This window comes from Capra hircus, chromosome 17 (genome assembly GCF_001704415.2).
Source record: "Capra hircus breed San Clemente chromosome 17, ASM170441v1, whole genome shotgun sequence".
NCBI lineage: Eukaryota > Metazoa > Chordata > Mammalia > Artiodactyla > Bovidae > Capra > Capra hircus.
The window spans coordinates 722,324-745,119 of NC_030824.1; the positions used below are offsets into that span (position 1 = coordinate 722,324).

At 46.8% G+C, this 22,796-nt stretch overlaps 1 protein-coding gene across 2 annotated transcripts in view; it reads right to left on the bottom strand.

The window, feature by feature from the left end:
- Window positions 1-22,796, bottom strand: part of SLC5A1 (solute carrier family 5 member 1) — a 54,275-nt gene that overhangs the window by 18,501 nt on the left and 12,978 nt on the right. For both annotated transcript variants that reach the window (XM_018060890.1, NM_001314323.1), the window contains 5 exon segments: window positions 14,714-14,818; window positions 13,825-13,884; window positions 12,358-12,462; window positions 2,216-2,321; window positions 1,116-1,196 (listed from right to left, as the gene is read on the bottom strand). In XM_018060890.1, coding sequence (XP_017916379.1) covers window positions 1,116-1,196; window positions 2,216-2,321; window positions 12,358-12,462; window positions 13,825-13,884; window positions 14,714-14,818 — 457 coding nt within the window.

Sequence of the window (22,796 nt, forward strand, 5' to 3'; positions counted from 1 at the left end):
GCCCGAGAAGCCCACAGCCAGAACTTGCACTGCGCAATCTCATCCCATTCTGGGCCTCAGCTTTCTCATCCATAGAATGGGATTATTAACCCTGCCCAGCCCCATCAGGGACTACTGTGTGGGTCCAAAGCAATAACCCGTGAAAGTACTGCAACCACGAGCTTCTTTACAAAGGGCGAGTATTTGAACTATTAAAAGATAGACCTTGGTTTTGAACCAGATTCCGAGATTCTGCTTTGCCCCTCACCACCTGCTATCTGCAGTGGCCTTTGGGATCCTGGACACAGATTAGGCCTCTCCCCCCATCCCAGCAGTGTGGTGGGATGGAAGAGGATGGGTGAGGATGTCGGGGGCTCTGCCACACTTTGGCTGTGGGAATAAGGTATTCCAGCCCCTGCCCTGCAGAATAAGGCATTTCTTTCTCCTCCCCCAGTCTCCTGAGGACACCAAGGAAAACCAAATGGAAGCTCTTGGAAAATACAGTATAGAGAGAGAATAAGAGGCTTCACAGGACACCCAGAAAGCATGGGCCCCCTTAAAAGTAAAATGGTATTTTATATCCTCCCATAACAAGTACCTCTATTTGCAGGGTTTTCGGTCTTGTCCTTAGGATTTTAAGACAAATAAAATTTCAAAATTGGGGGGATGGGGACTACAGAGTTGCTGATTTTTTTTTTTTTTGTCAAATAGGGAAGTAAATAAGAAAATGGTCAATTCACCAAAAAAAGGACATTTAACATTAAAATGTAGATGACACAATCCAAGATTTAAGATGTGACATTTAAATATATTTAGTCTGATAGATATTTAGCCTTATCTTTTTTTTTTTTTTGTCCAGTTTTTCTGTGGAGAGAAGACCATAACATCAGAGGCCCACCCTGGGGCCCACTAGCCCAGACTGTATAGATGGCAGCAAGGAATCCAGATGTTGCCTGGGCCAGACCCAACCTGAGACCTCCAGGGCTGGGGAAGGTGTCCCCCGCACACCCATGGTGATGGCCAATCCAGGCCAGTCCACTTCCCCAGGGAGGGCAGAGTGTGCCCAGTTCACTGCCCAGGCCAGTGGCCTCTAACTCTGCCTCCCCACCTCCTCAGCCTGCCCCTGCCCCACTTACCAAACCCAGTCAGGATGAAGGACCCCAGGAGCATAATCACCGTCTGCAAGGTGTCTGTGTAAATCACAGCCGCCAGGCCCCCTAAGAGCAGAGGATGCGATGCGTGTGACGTCAGGTGGGAGGGCGCCCCGTCGGCCCCTCTCCCCTCCCCCCCTCCCCTCCCGCCCTCTCCCTCTGCACATCTCGGCACCCCTCAGCCTCCCTCCTGCCCTCCCTCCTGCCCTCCCTCATCCTGTGACAGCTGTCTGCCACCCACATATCCCAGTAGCTCCACTTTTCACAGAAAGGCTGGGAAGGCCTTGGAAAGAAAGCTTCTCCCTATTTGAGGATGGAGAGTTTGACGTGATGGTTTAAGCCAGGAGAAGCAGCCACCACGGACAGAGCAGGGAAGAGCAAAGAGCTGACAGCTCACAAGATGTCTGGGGACATCAGCAAATCAGCACATTTCACAGGCTGCTTGCATGTCCACTCTTTGTTTTCTCAGACCGTCTGAGCAACTTGTCCCCACCACTATGGGGCTCCAGCTCGGCACCAAGCTCCATCACCGACCCTGCCTGCCCCTAATCAGAGTAGAGCAACACCTCTGCAAAGGTGCCCCCAATGGCTACTAATGTCTCCAGCTTCTCTAGTCACATCTTGAGTCTTCCTCTAAAATCTGTGTGTGCCCCTCACCCCCTGTCATGTCAAACCCAAGGTCTCTGTAAAATGACTTTCAAGACCCCCACACTGTGACCCCACTTCAGCCATCAGGTCTTACCACCTACACCCTCCAGCCTCAACTACTTCCCACTGAGCACCCTCCTCCCGCAGGACGCAGCCGCTTGCTCACCCTGCCTAGCCTCGCCACTCCCACTCCTGACCCCCTGTTCCCGCCTCTCCCTGCACCCGGCCCTCCTGCTCTGCTTCTCCCGACTAGGCCAAGCTCTCTCCTGTTCCCACAAACACTGGATTTTCCTGGGGCACCTACAACTGTTTCCTCAAACTGTCTCCTGCGTGGATCTCTTCCTCCAGAGGAGAAGCCACGTCTGCTCCTTCCTTTCACCCTTCAGAAGTGCCTAACCCTGAGCTGGGTTGGGGCTGGTCCATTCGAGGGGACTCACCTGTGATTGTGTAAAGGGCGGTGATTGCCAATAAGATAAAGATGGCCAGATAGAGATCCAGGCCCAAGGCCAAGTTGATGAATATGGCCCCAGAAAAGATGTCTGCCTGGAAGGAGAGGAGAGGTGGGTTTGGGGTGAGAGACACCAGCTGAGGCACATCCGTCAGCTGCAGGGACAGGCAGGAGGGCTTGGAGAGGTTAGCAGAAACCGATTCCTAAGTCATGTTGATGCCTGTGATTTCTGGGGCCCCACACTGGCCACAATCCCTTAACCTTTGACTGAAATTTCACAGTTAGTGGCTCATAGCCTGATCCCCAGCTGAGAATATGAAAGACAGGCAGTGCACAGTTCCACGTATATGAGTTTTCTAAAATAGTCAGACTCATAAACTCTGGGGCTGGGATGGCTGTTACTAGGGGCTGGGGGAAGGTGGAGTTGTTAATCAACAGGCGTAATCTCTCAGTTAAGTAAGAGGAATAAGGTCTAAAGATCTGCCCCACATCGCTCCTGGTCAACAGTATGTGTTGTACACTCAGAATCTGTCAAGAGGTTAGATGGCAAGCTAAGTGCAGACCACAATAAAAGTAAAAATAAAAAACAAGGAGGACTTCCCTGGTGGTACAGTGGATAAGAATCCGCCTGCCAATGCAGGGGACACTGGTTCAGTCCCTGTCTGAGAGGATCCCACAAGCCACAGAGCAACTACTGAGCCCGTGTGTTGCAATTACTGCAGCCCATGTGCCTAGAGCCTGTGTTCTGTGACGAGAGAAGCCGCCGCAATGAGAAGCCTGCGGGCTGCAGCAAGGAGAGGCCCCCACTCACTGCAACTAGGGAAAGCCCAAACACAGCAACGAACACCCAGCACAACCAAAAAAGAATAATTGATTAATTAAAAATAAATACATAAAACTAACAGAAATAATAGAAAAATAAGAATATGTATGAAAGGACAAGAGGATATGAACACCTGAAAGACAGTCCTGCTCTATTCCTGAATTTCCCAAAAAGCTTTATTCAAGATGATAATAAATATTCCATGATTAAATAAAAAAGAAGAAGAATTCTGTAAAAGAGACCTGTGAAATGCTGAATTAAACAAAGTTAAGGCAGTTTCTTTACCACACAACTTCTCTGAGTCTTCAGTGCACTGTGAATCCCCAGGAGAGAAATATAGTAAATGACCCTTCACAAACTCACTCAACTGTGGAACTCTGTGTGCCAAGAAACAACTATTAACACCTTGAGGTGCCTCACAACCCACTTTGTGGGCTGCTGCTGTGAGCTGTTACCCTTCATTTACACCTCAGTGTAAAAGGTTTATCAGATCTACTCCCAAATACAAGTGTGAGGGCTGGAGTCCGTGAGAGGGAAAACTACCCTCAGCCTGGAATGGAGAGAGATGTAAACACCACCATAATTTTATCTCCTCTGTCTAGATGGGATCCATCTGGATTCAAACACAGCCAGAGCATCACCAAGAACCTCCTGCGTGGCAGGCTTGGTGATAGATGGCTTTATCTAGATCGGAGGTGCCCAACCTCTGGGCCAGAACCTCCTGTCAGATCGATGGTGGCATTAGATTAGAAATAAAGTGCACAATAAGTGTAATGCACTTGAATCAGCTTGAAACCATCCCCTGCCCCCCAGTCCATGGAAAAAGTGTCTTCTGTAAAACCAGTCCCTGGTTGGTTGAGGACTGTGGATCTAGACTATCTCATGTAAGTTTAGGGGGAATCACTCCCTCTTCACTCCTGAAAATTCTGAAAGAGGTGGGAATACCAGACCACCTGACCTGCCTCTTGAGAAATCTGTATGCAGCTCAGGAAGCAACAGTTAGAACTGGACATGGAACAACAGACTGGTTCCAATTAGAAAAAGGAGTATGTCAAGGCTGTATATTGTCACCCTGCTTATTTAACTTCTATGCAGAGTACATCGTGAGAAACACTGGACTGGAAGAAACACAAGCTGGAATCAAGATTGCCGGGAGAAATATCAATAACCCCAGATATGCAGATGACACCACCCTTACGGCAGAAAGTGAAGAGGAGCTAAAAAGCCTCTTGATGAAAGTGAAAGAGGAGAGTGAAATAGTTGGGTTAAAGCTCAACATTCAAGAAAATGAAGATCATGGCATCTGGTCCCATCACTTCATGGGAAATAGATGGGGAAACAGTGGAAACAGTGTCAGACTTTATTTTTGGGGGCTCCAAAATCACTGCAGATGGTGACTGCAGCCATGAAATTAAAAGACGCTTACTTCTTGGAAGAAAAGTCATGACCAACCTAGATAGTATATTCAAAAGCAGAGACATTACTTTGCCGACTAAGGTCCATCTAGTCAAGGCTATGGTTTTTCCTGTAGTCATGTGTGGATGTGAGAGTTGGACTGTGAAGAAGGCTGAGCGCCGAAGAATTGATGCTTTTGAACTGTGGTGTTGGAGAAGACTCCTGAGAGTCCCTTGGACTGCAAGGAGATCCAACCAGTCCCTTCTGAAGGAGATCAACCCTGGGATTTCTTCGGAAGGAATGCTGCTAAAGCTGAAACTCCAGTACTTTGGCCACCTCATGTGAAGACTTGACTCATTGGAAAAGACTGATGCTGGGAGGGATTGGGGGCAGGAGGAGAAGGGGACAACAGAGGATAAGATGGCTGGATGGCATCACAGACTCAGTGGACGTGAGTCTGAGTAAACTCCGGGAGATGGTGATGGACAGGGAGGCCTGGCATGCTGTGATTCATGGGGTCGCAAAGAGTCAGACATGACTGAGCGACTGAACAGAACTGAATTGAACTGATGAAGTTGTTTTTCTCCCTGCCTCATTTAGCCCCATAAAGAACTTTCTACCTGGCTGGTTGGTGCAGTTAAACCAACAGAGAGCCCTGGAGTCACCCAAAATGGGTGTTCATGTGTTCTCCAAAATACTACCTGCTGCTGCTGCTGCTGCTGCTGCTAAGTCACTTCAGTCATGTACGACTCTGTGCGACCCCATAGGCGGCAGCCCACCAGGCTCCCTGGTCCCTGGGATTCTCCAGGCAAGAACACTGGAGTGGGTTGCCATTTCCTTCTCTAATGCATGAAAGTGAAAAGTGAAAAGTGAAATTGAAGTCGCTCAGTCATGTCTGACTCTTCGCGACCCCACGGACTGTAGCCTACCAGGCTCCTCCATCCATGGAATTTACCGAGCAAGAGTACTGGAGTGGGTTGCCATTTCCTTCTCCACAAAAATACTACCAGAAGGACAGCATTAAGGGATGATGGGGGTGAACCTTTTGCTTTCAAATCTCTAGATGCAAAAGAACTAGGCTTTCCCTAGATGCAGTGCAAGGACTGTTTTATTGCATAAAACTGAACACATTTCAGAGCATGTAAGGGGCCACCCAGTCAGGCCCTGGGGAAGGGTGCCCTTGCATCTTCTCTCTATTCTTTTCGTCCTCTCTACTTCTCCTCACAGCTCCTCGGGGCCTCCAGTGGCTCAGGTCCCACCGACCAAATCTCCTATTCCCTGCCTCTTGGGTGGCAGAGAGCTCATCTCACACCAACTCCGAAGTCGGGCCTCCTGAGGACCTAGTGCCTTAGCTCCCAGCAGATTCTCTAGTCCCAGGGGACCTACTGTCACTGTCTTCCCTGGAAGAGGAAGAGGGGCTGATCCAGGACGTGGGGAGAGAGATGGCAATTTAGAAAGAGACCCCTGCCCTTATGGTTGGTGGTGAGAGGACCTGAGTTTTATCCCCAGTACTGCCAGGATAGGTCTGAGTGACCCTGGATGACATTTCACCTGTCCCTGTCTCAGTGTTCTTCTCTTTAAAGTGGGAAGTTCTGACTCCTGGGGCTTGTGATTCTTAGAGGCTGGACCTGAAGAGGATCTGCAGCTGAGGAAAGCATTCCCCTCCCAGGTCTGAGACCTCTTCTACCTTGCCTTCTGGAGTAGCTAAGGCTGAAGAGGAAGAAAGAGCCCCTGCTGCACAAAAGCCTCGCTAAGGGTGAAAAGGCCACTCCTGCTAGACTCTGCACTCTGGGCCACATGGAACTGTGATGAGTGTTCATAAAGTCCATCTCTCCCCTCTGAGGCCTCTGTACTATCACTAAAGTCATTTCAGTTTGAGGAGTTCCATTCATTGGAATGCTGTTAAATGTGTAGATTCAGTGAATTAGCTAATAAGCATAAGTGAGCTGTAAAAAGATTACAAGTCTGTTTCTCCTGCCTTTAAAATGCCCTTGGTTTATTTTCCAGAGTAGTTAATTTGTAATGCTTTATGACAACAAGCCATAGCAGACTATGATACCCTCATTAATATTTGCCTTGCCATCATTAGTCACAAACAAGTAACACAATCCCTAGAATAACATTATAAAACAGAGTCCATAGAGACTATGGGAAGTGTTGGGCTAATCGAAATCTTGCTCTTGTAATATGCACTGTTTCCAGCTAACAGGACAGATAAAGAATTTCAAGAGAAACTCCCTCACAAATTGGAAAAAACTCTTCCTTGAAAAATTCTTCCTCCTATGAGTCATTCTTAACTTCAAGAATGAATTCTCTCTGCCCTTGGAACCCTGAAAGTCAGCAGGTGCGACCAAGGACATGACAGCTAAGCTTATTGTTAACCCCAGGCACTCTGACATGTCTTGGGGTCTCTTAGGTGCCCACACATTTCTCCACTTCATAAGAACAGTTTTTCCTCCATTTACAGTTGACCAAGGACTTCTAGATACGTACGTTGTTCTGATTCTCAAAACAAAGTAACAGGACAAGTAAACTGACTCTACTTTATAGATGAGAGAGGAAAACTCAGTGACTTGCTCAAGGGCTAAAACCCAGGTTTTCCATCTCCAAATCCAATGACTTCCCACAGCATTCAAAGGTAAATGTCTTCCTTTTTGGAATATTTTCTGCAGAGAGTAAGGTCTTTTTTTAATCGAAAAAAAAAAATGTGTCTACTTCTTTTTAAAATAAAATAATTATGTTGTACGATTTCAAAACAACAGCACAGAAAGTTATACACTGAAAGTTAATACAGTCTTGCTTCCATCACTAGACCCAAAGATGACTACTTGTTGAGAGCCTTTCATCCACCAGAGGATTTTTAGGTGGCTGGCTGAAATCTGTATATCAGCTATTATGCTCCATAGCCCCTAAAAAATAATTGTGAAGGTGGAAATATGGGGAAATGTTTACAGTTTGATACTAAGAAGGGGGAGGATGACCACAAAATGGCTTGCGTATTCTGAATGCAGATCTCTAAAGGAAAACACACACTATAGGCCAAGTGAAACTGTGAAAATGTCTGTGCCATAATTATAGGCTTATGGGTGCTTTTCCCCTCCAGATTTTCATAAATGCCATCGTTATATTTTTCTTACAGTTCCAAAGGTGAGGAAACAGAAATTTAACAAAACCAACTTGAAGTGAGCTAGACATTTATGGTCTTCTGGGTGTTCATCGGAAGGACTGATGCTAAAGCTGAAACTCCAATACTTTGGCCACCTCATGAGAAGAGTTGACTCATTGGAAAAGACCGTGATGCTGAGAGGGATTGGGGGCAGAAGGAGAAGGGGACGACAGAGGATGAGATGGCTGGATGGTATCACTGACTCGATGGACATGAGTTTGAGTAAACTCCAGGAGTTGGTGATGGACAGGGAGGCCTGGCATGCTGCAGTTCATGGGGTCGCAAAGAGTTGGACGCGACTGAGCGACTGAACTGAACTGAACTGAAGCCCAGGGGCCAGCAAACTTTTTCTGTAAAGGCTCACTTCATACATGTTTTAAGCTTTGCAGGACATACAGTTTCTGTCCAACCTGCGCAAAGTCATCTACTGTTGAAGCATGAGAGCAGCCAAAGATGATACATCAATTAACTGGCATGACTGTGTTCCAGTAAAACTTTATTTACAAAAACGGGAAGATGGATTTAGCCTTTGAAAGCTTGACTGAACAAGCTCTATGCAACTCACAAGGAACAACAAACTACAAATCCAGTTGGAAACCCTCTTAGAGTAACTAATCTCATTAGCCTTGGGCAGGTTATTTAGTCTTAGTTCTGATGATTTGAAATTCTGTGGTTTTACATGCATGCATTTGCTGCCCATTCTAGTCCGAGCTGTATCAGAGTACCCAGTAAATTTTTCCTGACAATGAGGTTTGAGATGGAGAACCCAGTTATTCAGATTTCTCTATTTGTGAGTGAGTGCACAAGGTGATAAGCATTCAAAACTTAAGCAAAAGCCAAAGCTCTTATTTTCAACCAAAGATACAGAATAGATAGCAAAGTTGCTATAGAAGTTTATTAGGGTTGTGATCTGTGATAAGAGTCCCAGGAAACATACACAGGGATGTTTGGTCATCACAAGTAATTTATAAAATGTCAGGCTTTATCTCAAGTGATCCTGTACATTTAAATAAGAGACATGATGCCAGGAAATCTTACAGCACAGACTGCTTCTCCGAACTTGATAAGGCAGGGTGCTAGGGTGGAGTGGGTGGACGGGAAGGAGCATATAAAATTCTCAGGAATACATGCTTGTACTCAGTCACTCAGTCAGGTCCAACTCTTTGTGACCCCATGAACTATAGTCCACCAGGCTCCTCTGTGCATGGGATTTTCCAGACAAGAATACTGGAATGGATTGCCATTTCCTTCTCCAGGGGATGGAACCCAAATCTCCTGTATTGGCAGGCAGATTCTTTACCACTGTGTCATCAGAGGAGTGCATGGAGGAATAATCAAGTCTGGGTCTCAGAAATTCCAAGTCCAAAAGGACATGGCCAGAAGATGGCAGCCAGACTCAAGGCTCCACGCCACCTGTGGTCAGTGGCCTGGGCCATATCCGGGACACTGCACCTGAAATGCGTTTCACTTTTTCTCTCCTATCAATTACATGCCTATTGGATCCCAACACCCTCCCAAAGCCTTCCTGTCAGGTCCCTGGATGTTCCCTGTCTGAATATGGATCTCAAAAGGCCACTCTTCTTTTCTTTCCATCATAAGCTACCCATGCCTCCACACACACAGCAGTGATTAATCTCTGTTTGTGTGCAATGACCACCTTATTTTAATTAACGATTCCTTTTGTCCACAAGCCCTGAACTCATGTGGACCTTAATGTGAGCTCCCAGCGAGTACAGTCACTATCAGTATAATTCTTTTAAGGATTTCATGCTCTGTGACCCACGGTGAATCTGAAGTCAGGCTAATTTTTAAAGACAAAGCCTTGCCTGTCTGGCCTTCCCTGTCCCTCCCCACTGCCTAAATGGCCCACCTTCAGATCCTTCATGCACCCAGTGTGAGCTGACTTCTCCCTTCCCTTCTCACTTCTCCCTTCAAATCCCACTCTCAGAGATGTGGTTATATTGGAAGGTCACCTAACTGCCTACTTTTCCCCAAGTTCTTGAATTTTGATCCATTTATACTGGACTTAAAAGACCCAGGGGACATACTGTCTAAAGTATCAGAGACTCTGCTTCTCAACCTAGCTCTGCTATTGTTTAACCCCACAAAGCCCCTTCTCTTCTCTGGTCCTCAGTTTCCCCACTGAAAAATGGGAGCATCAATCATAGAACTAGATAATCTGTCCCACTCTGTTATCCTATGTCTTCCTGTCTTTTCCCATCCAAGCACAGTGCAGAATTGTGAGAATACAGATAACGGGACTAGAGAAACCCAGACTCCAGTCTCGTCTTTGCCTACACTAGCTACATGACTGGAGACAAATTACTCAGTTTCTCTGAGACTCAGTTTTCTCTTTCATGAAGTGGAAAATAAGTAAAAATCCCACCCATGCCATACTCTTATGAGGACCGGACATGGAAGAAGTCAGGCCCCTATCGGAGACTAAATAAAAAGATGGGCACAAAACAAAAGGCAGAGGTCATCCTTCATATGCACTTTTCAAGGGATCACTGGCTCTGGGCATTGGGTGGAGATTGGACAAGGCTTCCAGTAAGCAGCCCCAGAAATCACACAGAAAGGGTGCAAGTTGCTTCAGTCATGTCTGACTCTTTGTGACCTTCTGGACTGTAGCTCACTCAGCTCCTCTGTCCATGGGATTCTCTAGGAAAGAGTACTGGAGTGGGTTGCCATATTCTCCTCCGGGGAATTTTCCCAACCCAGGGATTGAACCCATATCTCTTACGTCTCCTGCGTTGGCAGGCAGGTTCTTTACCACTAGCACCACCTAGGAAGCCCACAGTCCATACTAAGTACTATTCAAAAGTAAAATTCAGAAGAAGCCAAGTGCTGGGGAGAGGATGGACTCCATCAGGATCTGAGCTGAGGGAGGCTGCGCCTCAGGTACCTGTGGGCTCCCACATCCAGGAGGTTTAATCAGTAACCTGAACTATAGGTGAGGCGACTGGGAAGGCAGGCAGAGAGGCTGAGCCCTGAGCTTATTTATATGACTGCTGCTCCATTGCTCCAAGGGCAAAGCTCAGCCAGCAGACTTTCCCCCGCCTGAACTGTGGCCTTGGAGAAGGTTGGCTTCCCAGAAACGGAATGCCAGTGCCCCCCTCCACATGGTCACTAGACAGGTGCCACCTCACAAGCTGAATCAGGGAGCAAGGAGCAGTCCCATCAGCTTCTGCGGGTGCCAGGGTCACCTCTGCGCCTTTCTGCTTACATTCCTTTCCTCCTCTCGCCCCTGCCCTCCCCTCCCTCAGGAAGCCTGATTTCTCCACCCCTCCCAGCAACTCCCAGTCCAGTCCATACACACCAGTCTCTAGGGAAATAAGACTGAAATGCCTGGGGTTTTCATCTTGTAACTAAATCCCTGAAGCAACTAGTTACAAGTGAAGGAGTGGAATCATCACACAGGCACCGGTCAAGGGTAGCAGCCCCTGATGTCAGGAAGCTGGGGAGGGAGAGAACAGTGAAGCTAGGTGTCAGCCCCAATTCCAATCAAAGCCCTACGGGCCCAGTTCCTGAGCCCATGTCCCCGGTGAGAACATTCAGTCAGGACATAACAATCACTTCAACGGTTCTGGGAGAACCGGATGTCCGTGTGCAAAAGAATGAACTTGGATTCTACTTCACATCATATACAAAGATCACTCAAAGTGGATCAAATACCTCAATGTAAGAGCTAAGACTACAAAACTCTTAGGTACAAACATAGCATTCAACCTTCACGATCTTGGATTTGGCAATGGTTTCTTAGAAACGACACCAAAAGCATGAGCAAAAAAAGAAAAACCATAAATTGGACTTCGTCAAGACTTAAAACTTCCGTGCATCAGAGGACGCTAAGTGAAAAGACAACCTACAGAATGGGAGAAAATATTTGCAAATCATATATCAGATAAGGGTAAGTTATTCAGAATATATAAAGAACAATTTCAATGCAACAACAATAAGACAACCCAATCAAAAAAAGTATAAGAATGTAAAAGGTAATAATATAAAACAGAAAAATTATTGTGGTCGTCTGAAACATATATATATATATATATATATATATCTTCTAGAGAAAGAAAACAGTCAAATGCCAAGTGTAAATTTCATGTGAACTCTGATTCAAGCAAATCAACTGAAAGAAGACATTTTTCAGAAAATCAGGAAAATCTGAATATGGACCAGGTGTTAAACTACCTAAAATAAGAAATTACTATAAATTTTGTTAAGCATGATAACAGCGTAATGGTTACGTGTTTTCAAAAGTTAAAGGTGCATTCCGAAGAATCTACAGTGAAATGACATGATGTCTGGCATTTGACTTAAAATACTACTGGAGAAAAAAAGGCGGAAAGGAAGAGATGAACCAAGAATGGCAAAATGCTGTTCACTGTGAAAGCCAAGTGACAAGACTAGGTCCAGATTCTGACCCTGACAGGGTGTAAAGGCTTACAGCTTTATGTCAGGGCCAGCCCTCAGGTATCCGTTACTTCCTTTGAATCTTCTACTAAGAACAGCTTTCACTGAACCTTCTTGAACCACTTATGTCTTCAGCCTTCCCCACAGTAAGGAGGTCTGCGTGTTCACTCCTTGATGTGTGAAATAGGACTTTACCCTCAGAAGCAAGAAGGCCTAAGGGACCGAGTTAACAGCAACACAGCACTACACTTTGTGGGCCAGCATTTGCTGAGGAGCACGAGCGGGCAGGTTCTGAGCCAGCCGGCGCCCAGCTCCCAGGGCGGGGACTCACCGAGATCTTGGTGAAAATGTACAGCACAAGGGACAGGACAGACAGGTAGACCTGGATCCGCTGGCCTCCAAATCGCTTCCGCAGGTACTCCGGCATCGTCACCACCTATCCGGACAGAAGGGCGATCACTGCCAGCCTGGGTGATCAGAGGGCCCAGAGCAAGCACAGCGGGGCATCCACTCTGGCATCAGAGCGGTGACCCTGCTGGTCAGAGAAGTCTGAGAGGTGTCCAGGAGGCCCTGGCCTCCAGCCATTTGCTCATCTCAATTCCACACGCCCAACCACTGCAGAGGCAACTTGGTATATCCCAGGACGTAGTAGGTGCCCAATAAGCAATATTTTAATGAACACATGACTGCATATAACCAAGAAGACAGATCCTTGCCTTGAAGGAGGGAGGGATAGTAAACAGATAGGTGTGCATCTGTGCTGTCATGTCCAGCTATTTTTGGACCCCATGGACTATAGCCCCTAGGCTCCTCCGTCCGTGGGATTCTCCAGGCAAGAATACTGGAGCAGGTTGCCATTTCCACCTCCAAGGGCTCTTCCTGACCCAGGAATTAAACTCGCATGTCCTGCATTGCAGGTGGATTCTTTTCCACAGTGCCACTGGGAAGGCCCTAAATAGTCTTATGCAAAGCACCTACTGTAAACAAGACGCCGTACCACGGCGGGATCGCTTCAGCGCACTGAAACAAGGTGGCCAGGCCGGGTGCTTCACCCTGCTCTGCGGAGAAGCCTTACCAAGGGCCGTGGCTGCAGGCTAGCTCAGCTGCTCTCCCAGCTCCTGTCTGCAAATTCCAACCACACTCTGTCTCGGGTCCTCAACCCTGAGCCTTGTCTCCTGGAATCAGACATGTGTCACCAACAGTCCCTGAGGCTCCAGGAGAGCCATGGGCTACCTGTGCTTCCTCTCTATTGCTTTCAGCTCCCAATGCACAGGTGTACAGGGAGTAGATGCTCATCACATCTCACAGGACGGACGATGCTAAAGCTGTCTTATGTAAAATGTCAGAGGTTTAGTCAGGAGACTGAACACGCTACTTGGTAGATGAGTGCCAGCTGCATGCTCAGCAGACAAGGACTGCCGATGTTTGTGAACCAAAAGAAACTATGGTTCTTTTTCTCGTGCTGCTCCCTTCCAGGGGCAGAGGCAGACAGTTGTGAATCGTGAGCAATGCACGGCAGTACCTTGCAAGTATTCATTCACCCAGTGTGAGGGAATGTGATAATCTAGGTGCTGAATAGACTGAGACTGCTTAGGAGGGCTTTCTAGAGGGAAAAGTCGTGGCCAAGTGGATCTATTTAATGCCTCTGAGAGCAGTCGGGAACTTTATAGCCCAGGAAAGAGCCAAGTCATAGACTCTTGTCCCAAAAAGTCTCCTCTGCTTTCCAGGAGGACCAAGTTCACACAAATGCTTGCCAGCAGGAAAATACATCTTACCTAATAACAGAGCAGATACTTACCCCAGCCTTAATGTAAATGGGGACAAACACCCAGCCCAGCAAAACCACCAAAATCAGGGCCTAAAACCAAAAAGGAGGCAGAGTCAAACCAGGAGGAGACTTAGCCACACTGCTGCCTGCAGGGCCCACAGCTGCCCCAGAACAACCACCTGGCACTTTCTCTTTGAGCTCTATGGACATCTTCCTAAGTGACATCAGTGACTGAAGGAGGCCTGCGACCCCGATGGGCCCGTGGGAACAATAGTTGGGCAACAGTGGACAGGGACCCAGGCAGCTACCCACTGGTGTCACAGTCCCTTCGGCCTTCTCCCTGGTTTACAGGAGTAAAATACCATTTAGAAAGCTTTTAAAAATAATAATAATAATATTGGAAATCTGGTGGTAAGTATTTCCAAACCTCTAATGCGGCTGAAAGGGTACGAGAGGGCTTGGCTTTTTTAAATTTATTTTTAATTGGAGGATAATTGCTTTACAGAGTTGTGTTGGTTTCTGCCGTACAACAACGTGAATCAGCCGTAAGTATACATATATCCTCTCCCTCTTGAACCTCCCCACCACATCCCGTCACTCGAGCTCCCTATGCTTTATAGCAGCTTCCCGCTGGCTATCTATTTTACACATGGTAACCTATATACGTCAGTGCTACATTCTCAATTTGCCCCACCCTTTTAAAAGAAGAAAGAAACACTAACGCCATCATGTCAGTGATTTCCCCTGGTGGAAGAGGAGCAGGACTCTGGGGGCCTGAAACTGAGCTTCTCCTCCACTGCACTGCATCATGGCCCCGGGAGGTTCTCTAACATCTAGAACATCTCTGAGTGTAAACTGAGCTGGCCAACTACTGAAGCTGCTTCTGGCACCAAGACACAATGTCTCTAGAGTTACTCACATTCCATTCAAAGCCCCCAGTGGCAATTCCTGCAGCTGCTCCGGTCCCTGCCAGTCCCACAAAGTGGCCGCTTCCAATGTTACTGGCAAACAGAGAGGCTCCAATCTGGAAACACAAAAAGTTCAGATGAGGACTCTGTGCTTCACCAGGACACTCAGGCCAGACCAAAGATAGAAGAGACATGGCAACCAAGAGAAGGACAAGAAAGAGCAGAAGCCGGCCAGGAACCTGACTGCTAGAGTCTGCTGGGACCACTGGTTCGGAAGGTGAATGTGGGGACTTGGGGAATGGTGAAAATAAAAAGGGGAGGACTGGAGGAGCCATGGGATGTATCCCCAGATGAGACCTCTGCGAGACCTTTGTGAGCCCAGTGCTCGATAGTTAGGGAGGTCTGGTATGCCCCACAGCCCGTCAGGCGCCCCCTGGAAGTCTCCTCGGAGGCTGGGTGTGCGGGTGCCGGCCTCTGCCATTCATCTCAGTGGTCTCCAGTGCTGCCAACTGGGGACCTTGACCAATTCAGGCTCTCAGGAAATGGGGACAGTTTCATTGAAAGACATCATTTAAAAGGAAGCCTCTGGACCTCAGATCACTTGTTACTTGTCAAAGAAGGCAAGGGGTAGGGCCAATAATTTCCAAGTGACTCCTAGCTGTTACATTCTGTAATCCCATTACAGGAAACATACAGGAACGTCGCTCAGTCGTGTCCGACTCTTGCGGCCCCATGGACTGTAGCCAACCAGGCTCCTCTGTCCATGGGATTTTCCAGGCAATAGTACTGGAGTGGATTGCCATTTCCTGAAGGGACGCCACTAGTAATAATACTCTCTAAGGTGCCCAGCTGCTCGGTCATGTCTGACTCTTTGTGACCCCATGTAGCTCACTAGGCTCCTCTGTCCATGAAATTTTCCAGGCAAAAATACTGGAGTGGGTTGCCATTTCCTCCTCCAGGGGATCTTCCCAACCCAGGGACTGAACTCATATTTCCTGTGTCTCCTGCACTGCAGGTGAATTTCTTTACCACTGAGTCACCAGGGAAGCCCAATATCTCTCTCTCTCTCTCTCTCTCTCTATATATATATATATATATATATATATTTGGCCTTATTGCAAGGCTTGTGGGATCTTAGTTCCCCCACCAGGGATCGAACCTGAGCCCCCAGCAGTGAAAGCATGGAGTTGTCACCACTGGGTGGCCAGGGAATTCCTTCAATATAGTATTTTTATTTTTTACAAAGATCTCAAAGACCCCATGTATATATGTACAAAACATTGCATTTTTCAAAGATATACATATATCTAATAACATAAGCTAGAAGGCAAATTGGAAGTGTGTGTATTAAATACCCAAGAATGGAAGCCTGGGAGAGGAAAGGAGAATGGGACTGTGACTAGGAGATGAAGGAGGAAGTATCAGGGGAAACGAGAGAGGGATTTTGCACTGACTGGTCATGATACTGTACCATCAACTCAACTGCATCTGAGATCCAAGAGAACTCCAAAAAGTTCTAGAGTTTTTCTATATCCAGGAGGAGAAGGCAGAGCAACATTCGAAAAGCACCACACTAGTATTAATATAATTATCTCCAGTCTTGCTGAGCAATGCAGGGAGGCTCTATTTGTCTAAAAATCCCTAAGATGGTTCAAGTCTGGAACAAAACACATATTCCCCAAAAGGCAGATTATTGTTCCAAGGAACTGTCCTAACTCTCCCTCAATATATGATTTATAGCTGATATGCTTAATGCCATATGCCAAGTCATAGGAGAGGGTCTGGAGGTCTCCAGAATGATGAGGAGATGATGGTGTAAGTGGCTTCATTCATTCCTTCCACAAATGTTAATTAGCACCTGTTCAGTATGTCAAGCTCTATTCTAGACACTGGGGATTCCTCTATGAAAAGCACTGACCAAAAAAAAAGAAAATGAGAGATCAGTGCTGTGAAGAAAATAGAAAAGTGTGATAGAATGATCCTCTGTGGGGTGTCTAAACTGAGATCAAAATGATAAAAGAAGTCAACCATGCTGAGATCAGAGGGAAAGCATTCTAGCAAAGAATGCTCTGGCCAAGTAGGAAGGTCATCGTGGTTGGAAAGCAGAAAGAAGGCCAGAGTGGCTGCAGTGTGTGCGTCGAGTGAGATGAGGTTGGAAAGCTGGGAGGGGTACATCACGTAGCTCCAAGTGGGCCGCAGTAGGTGTGAGGGTCTCTCTCTGTGATGGGAAGCCACTGGAGGGTTTCAAGCGGGGGAGGGACAGGATCTAGCCTGTTTTCAAGGCTTTCTCTCAAGCATGTGGAGAGTGCAGTGCTGGGAGCAAAAGAGAAGACAGAGACATGCAGGAGGCAATTGCTGCTTGCAGGTGAGAAGGGGCAGTGGCCTGGCCTCCAGTGGTGGCAGCTGAGACAAAGGCAGGCACAGACGCTGGAGCACATTTCAGAAACAAAGTTGATGAGCCTTGTTGATGGGCCAGCTGTAGGAGACTGGAGAGAGGGGTCATCAAAGATGATGCCTAGAATCACGACGTCAGTGACTGGGTGGATGTCATTCACTGAGGAGGGAAACTGTGTACTTTAATTATTGCAGCTTAAGAATTTTCATCTTTTGTTGCCCATACTTTAAAGTGTGTGAACAACATATGCTTACTTGCCTTAGTTAAAAGAATACGACCCAGTAAACTCTGCATAAGAAGTAAATTACTGGGGACTTCCCTGGTGGTCCAGCAGTTAAGGATCTGCCCTCCAGTGCAGGGGACACAGGTGCTATCCTTGGCCAGGGAACTAAAGCCCTCATGTGCCACTACTACTGAGCCCACATGCAATGAAAAGATCCCAAATGCCACCACGAAGACCCAGCAGCCAAAAATAAAAATAATAAATTAAGTAATCAGGTAATAAAAAAAGAAGTAAATCACCATTGCCTCTGATCACAAATTGAATTCTCATGATGTGAAAATTCTATTGTTTCACATTATATTTTGTCCTCATTAAACAAACATTGAAATACTTTGTGAGGGTAAAAGGAAAAAGAAAAGGAAAGAGGAGGAGGGGAAGGGGAAGCTAAGAGGAAAGCTGGCTGTTTAAGCACATCCACCTCCTCCTCAGAGCTTGGTGGGAATAACAGTCTACCTTTAATCAGAATTCCCTTCTGCGTGTAGCCTGCCTGTCATGATCCATCATCTTTTTTTTTCATTTATTGTCTCTTACTCAATAAATGATTAAGCCTAATGTTGTACTATTAAGGGCACAATTATCAGTAATGATTAACTGCATTAGATTAACCTTAAGTTTAAGAAGTCCTCTCCAAGACCCCCCCAAAGGGAGACAGTGGGCTTTAAGCAGCTGTGGGCTTTCCTGAGGCCGTCTGTCACCGTTCGATGGAGCAGCGGCCAGGGGAGCTCTGGGGACACTGGTCCAGGTGCAGCTCATTTCTATCACGGCCATCACTGCTCTCCAGCCGCTCGCCTCGGCCTCATCTGAACTCCTGCCCGTGGCCGCAGGACCTGCACTGAATCATTTTCCCCTGACTCTGCCTTCACAATGGCACTGGCAGCCAGCACTTTTCACACAGTCCTTGTACAGGCTGTCGTTATCTCCCAGTTTTTCTTTAAAAACACTTTTTTTTTAATTTATTGGCTGTGCCAGGTGTCAACACTCGGGCTCCTCGATCTTCATTGTGGTGTGCTGAATCTTTAGTTTCGGCATGAGAACTCTTAGTTGTGGCACGTGGGATCTAGTTCCCAGAACAGGGGTTGTTGTTGTTCAGTTGCTAAGTCATGTCTGACTCTTAGCAACCCCATGGACTGAAGGATGCCAGGCTTCCTTGTCCTTCACCATCTCCCAGAGTTTGCTCAAACTCAGGTCCATTGAGTCAGTGATGCTATCTAATCATATCATCCTCTGCCACCCTCTTCTCCTTTTGCCTTCTATCTTTCCCAGCATCAGGGTTTTTTCCAATGAGCTCTTTGCATCAGGTGGCCAAGTACTGGAGCATCAGCTTCAGTATCAGTGCTTCCAATGGCTATTCAGGGTCAGTTTCCTTTAGGATTAACTGGTTTGATCTCCTTGCAGGGGACAGGGGTTGCACCTGCCCTCACATCTTCTGTAGGCTAAGCTTTGTCTTCTCATGTGTCTGCTCTTCAAGAGCCACCTTTGTCACTCTCTCTGCTGCCCACAGCCCCAGCTGTGACCCCAGAAGGGCTTCAGACCTGAATAGACCAGTCCAGACATGACTGGGCTGAATAGCCAGCCTAAGCAGGCTACCCTTCGTGACTTCACATCTGTTTTTGACATTATGTGGCCTCAGGTACTCTTTCAAACCTGCCGCTCAGCACTGGGTTCTTGGCAGTGCTGAGGACAAAGCCAGTGCCTCTGGTTCCCATCACTGTCAGAGACTCTGCCTCTAAATTATCTGGACTATTTAACAAAAACAGGTTTCTTCTCATTGCAATTTAGGTTCCTGATAATGTGCAATCATCAATACAGTGGCTCTTTCACTTAAAATTCTTTCCTTTAATCCCCCCAGGATTTGGCACAAATTTGATGTCTTTCCATGAGCCTTCTCTAAAGGGACAACTACTGAAACCACAAGGAAAACATCTGGCCAAATTCATTTCTCCATACCAACTACAGTCGGTCCCCTGCACACAAACCTTCAAGTTGGGAACTTTCAAAGATGCAAATGCGGGTACCAGCCCCTGTACGCCAGCTGTTGCACTACTGTAGTTTTCAATGTATGTGTGTGCTTAGTCACTCAGCCATATCTGACTCTGCAACCCCAAGGACTGTAGCCCGCCAGGCTCCTCTGTCCAGGGATTTCCCAGGCAAGAATACCAGAGAGGGTTGCCATTTCCTTCTCCAGGGGATCTTCCTGACCCAGGAGTTGAACCCACGTCTCCTACATTGGCATGCAGATTTTTTACCACTGAGCCACCTGGGAAGCCCTTTCAAGGTTCTGCACTGTAAGATTAGAAGTGTTTTCTTTATTATTTGCATTTGTTTTTATGTATGTATTATTTCTGTGAAAAGTATTCTAAACTTACTACAATACAGTACTATACAGTTGACCGTGTTAGCTGAGTACCTAGGCTCACGTACAAGCATGCTGCTACGTATGTAGGGGACTTACCGCATTAATGTCAGGAGTTGGAAGCTAGCAGGAACTACATCTCTCTCTCAAACCAAAGGAAAACCTCAGTTCATCTAATGATCGTTCCTTCAGTGTTCAGCCCTAGGGCTCTCTGCACCAATGCTACTCACAGAATGCCCTGTGGGCCTGGAGCATTGGCTTCAGCCAGGTGCTCAGGAGAACTATGAAAGTTCAGTCCCCACTCCAGACCCACTAAATCAGAGGAGTAAGAGTGGTTCTTATACACAGTAAAGCTAGAGAAGCCTGCCCTAGACTGTACTGAAAGTCGCTATTCCTTCTTAAACTTGTTGTGACCTCTTTTAGGGGGAACGGAAGTGCAGTGACTAATTACAATCTTGGGATGCTAAGATGGGGAGGACCAAAAACTGGGGGTGAAAGAATCTACTACTTACCCCTAGCATTGTCTGGGGGGTTTTTTTAGTATTATTTTTATTTTAACTCTTTCAGAGTTTTAAAGACCTGTTACCATGGCACTCAGGCTACAAAGTGGGAAACTCTGTCACTTCCCCATATGCCAAGAGAACAGCATGTGAACCGGAACAAGCTTTGGCCAATCTCACTGGAGAAACCCTAGAACCGGCAGGGGATCTTCACACCACAGGAAAGCTATTGAGACAATTCAAATGGAAATCTACACAAGCCACTCAAAGGCTCTTTGGGAAATTCTTCCACAAACACTTCGTCACCTCAAGAGATGGAGTCATAAGAGTTCCCAGAGGGTGACCTCAACCACCAGAATCAATCAATAGTGCCAACTGGAGGGCTCTTCTTTCCTGCCATGGCATGCAACTGGGAAGAGGACTTACAGGCTCTCAGTGGCCTTTGTAAACTAGCCCCGTCCTTCTTCTCCAGTCCCAGTAGCCCCCCACCTCCACCGCTAATGCCTTCCAAGTCCTCCGCACTCCAGTTAAATCACACAGACCCAGCCTCCTAGACATACTCAGGAGGCTTTCCTGCCTCCTGCTTCTGTTTGGACCATTTCCTTCTGCTTGGAATTCCTTCTCCATCAAGTTTTACCTGCAAAAACACTACCCCATGTTCAAAGAGAAGCCCAGTCCTATCTCTCTGCTGACACCATCCAGAGCCAGGCTCTTCCTCCCCTGGCATTGCCCCGTGTGTTGCCTGTTGCACTTTCCCGGGGCCTATCAGGCCCCATTTTGGTAACTGCTTCTGTATAAGCTCTGTTCCCCAAACATCCTCTAGCCCTTGAAGACCATTCGTGCTTCCACTTAGCACAGGACCTTCCTTGCACATGGCAAGCACTCTGTAAAAGCCTGCTGAGTGAGCGTGTGGGTGGGTGAGTGACAGCAAATCCTTGGAGCCTCCTCCTGGGGAAACAGCAGGAACCAAGTGACCAAATGCCCCTGTGTTGCACTGATTCCCACTGGCTGCATGACATCAGGACTCTTAATGGGGACATGCCCAGGATGGCTCTCTTGTGAGGAAGAGACAATAAACCTGTCCTGCCAGGCCCACAAAGAGCCCATAAGAACAGTGGGGATCACTAGAGTCTATGAGCTGCTCTGAGATGTCAATAGGGTGACCTGGAAGCTTAGTGTTAGTAAAAACAAGACCTCAAGGAGGGGTCCGACCTTGTGTGCATCTGGATCACACTTGTGTTTCTGATTCCTCCCTCATCCTTTGGGGAACTGGTCTAACCTAAATTAACATCTTGATTTCCTAGTAAAGAGTCTTTTCACAGGGGAAGTTTGAGAAGGTTTAATCTTTGACCCTCACCATCTCTTAGGGATGACATTTCCTGGTTGGGGACAGAAGAGAAGGTGGGGTTCCTACATTCAGGCTATTTCACTTCTTGAGGCTCTGGTAAATATTTAGACACAGGCCTTCTCAAGAGTCATCATAATCTCTGTTTACTCTACATCAACTCACATTCCCCATGGACAAAGGTGGCCTTTCACTTCTTATCTTCATGAACTCTCTCTTTGTCCCAGGAACCAAACAAGTGTGAAATCAGGAAACCACTGCCAAAGCTGTCATCTTCCCAGAGGCTGTAGGTGGGTGAGGTCTTCTGCCGGCACTGATAAGTCAAGGAGGCTAAAGACCAGTCCTCTCACAAACTCAGACAAACTCGTCCTTGGAATCATCGACAACTCAGGGCCCCTCACCTGAAGGGCCTGATCAGGATGCATGATCTCTCCCCTACACTGGCCCCCCTTCAGTTCCCAAGTACCCCAAGCTTCTCCCCACCTCAGGCCTTTGACCATTCTGTTCCTTCTGCTTGGATTGCTCTTTCCCCAATCTTCACATGGCTGCCTCCTCTTCATCCTTCAGAGCTCAATCTAAAAACGGCCTTCCCTGATCCTCTTGTGTAGGTTAAGACTCAAAACACTGCCTTACATTGAAACATGTATACTATCATGTAAGAAACGAAGTGCCAGTCTATGTTCAATACAGGATACAGGATGCTTGGGGCTTGTGCATGGGGATGATCCAGGGAGATGATGGGAGGGGGATTCAGGATTGGGAGCTCGTATACACCCGTGGTGGATTCATGTCAATGTATGGCAAAACCAATACAGTATTATAAAGTAAAATAAAGCAAAAATAAAATTTTAAATAAATAAATAAATAAAAGCAAAAAAAAAAAAAAACACTGCCTTATTACCACTCACCACTGTTTGTAATTTTAGATACATTTTGTAAGAAGTTGTGTCACACACACACACAAATATATACCAGGACCTAACACAGATGTGACACATAGAAGCTAATCAGCATGCAAATGTGGGATGAAATCACAGCAATGCAAATATAAGTAAATGGCTGAATTCATACTTTAACAAGGAGGATTTGGAGATGAGATACAGGGATAAGGAGGATGATAAGGGATAATGATGATGATGATAAAAATGGCCAACCTGGATTGCACCAGCTGAATACTATTCTAAGAGATTTACATGTATTAACTAACTCAGTCCTCAA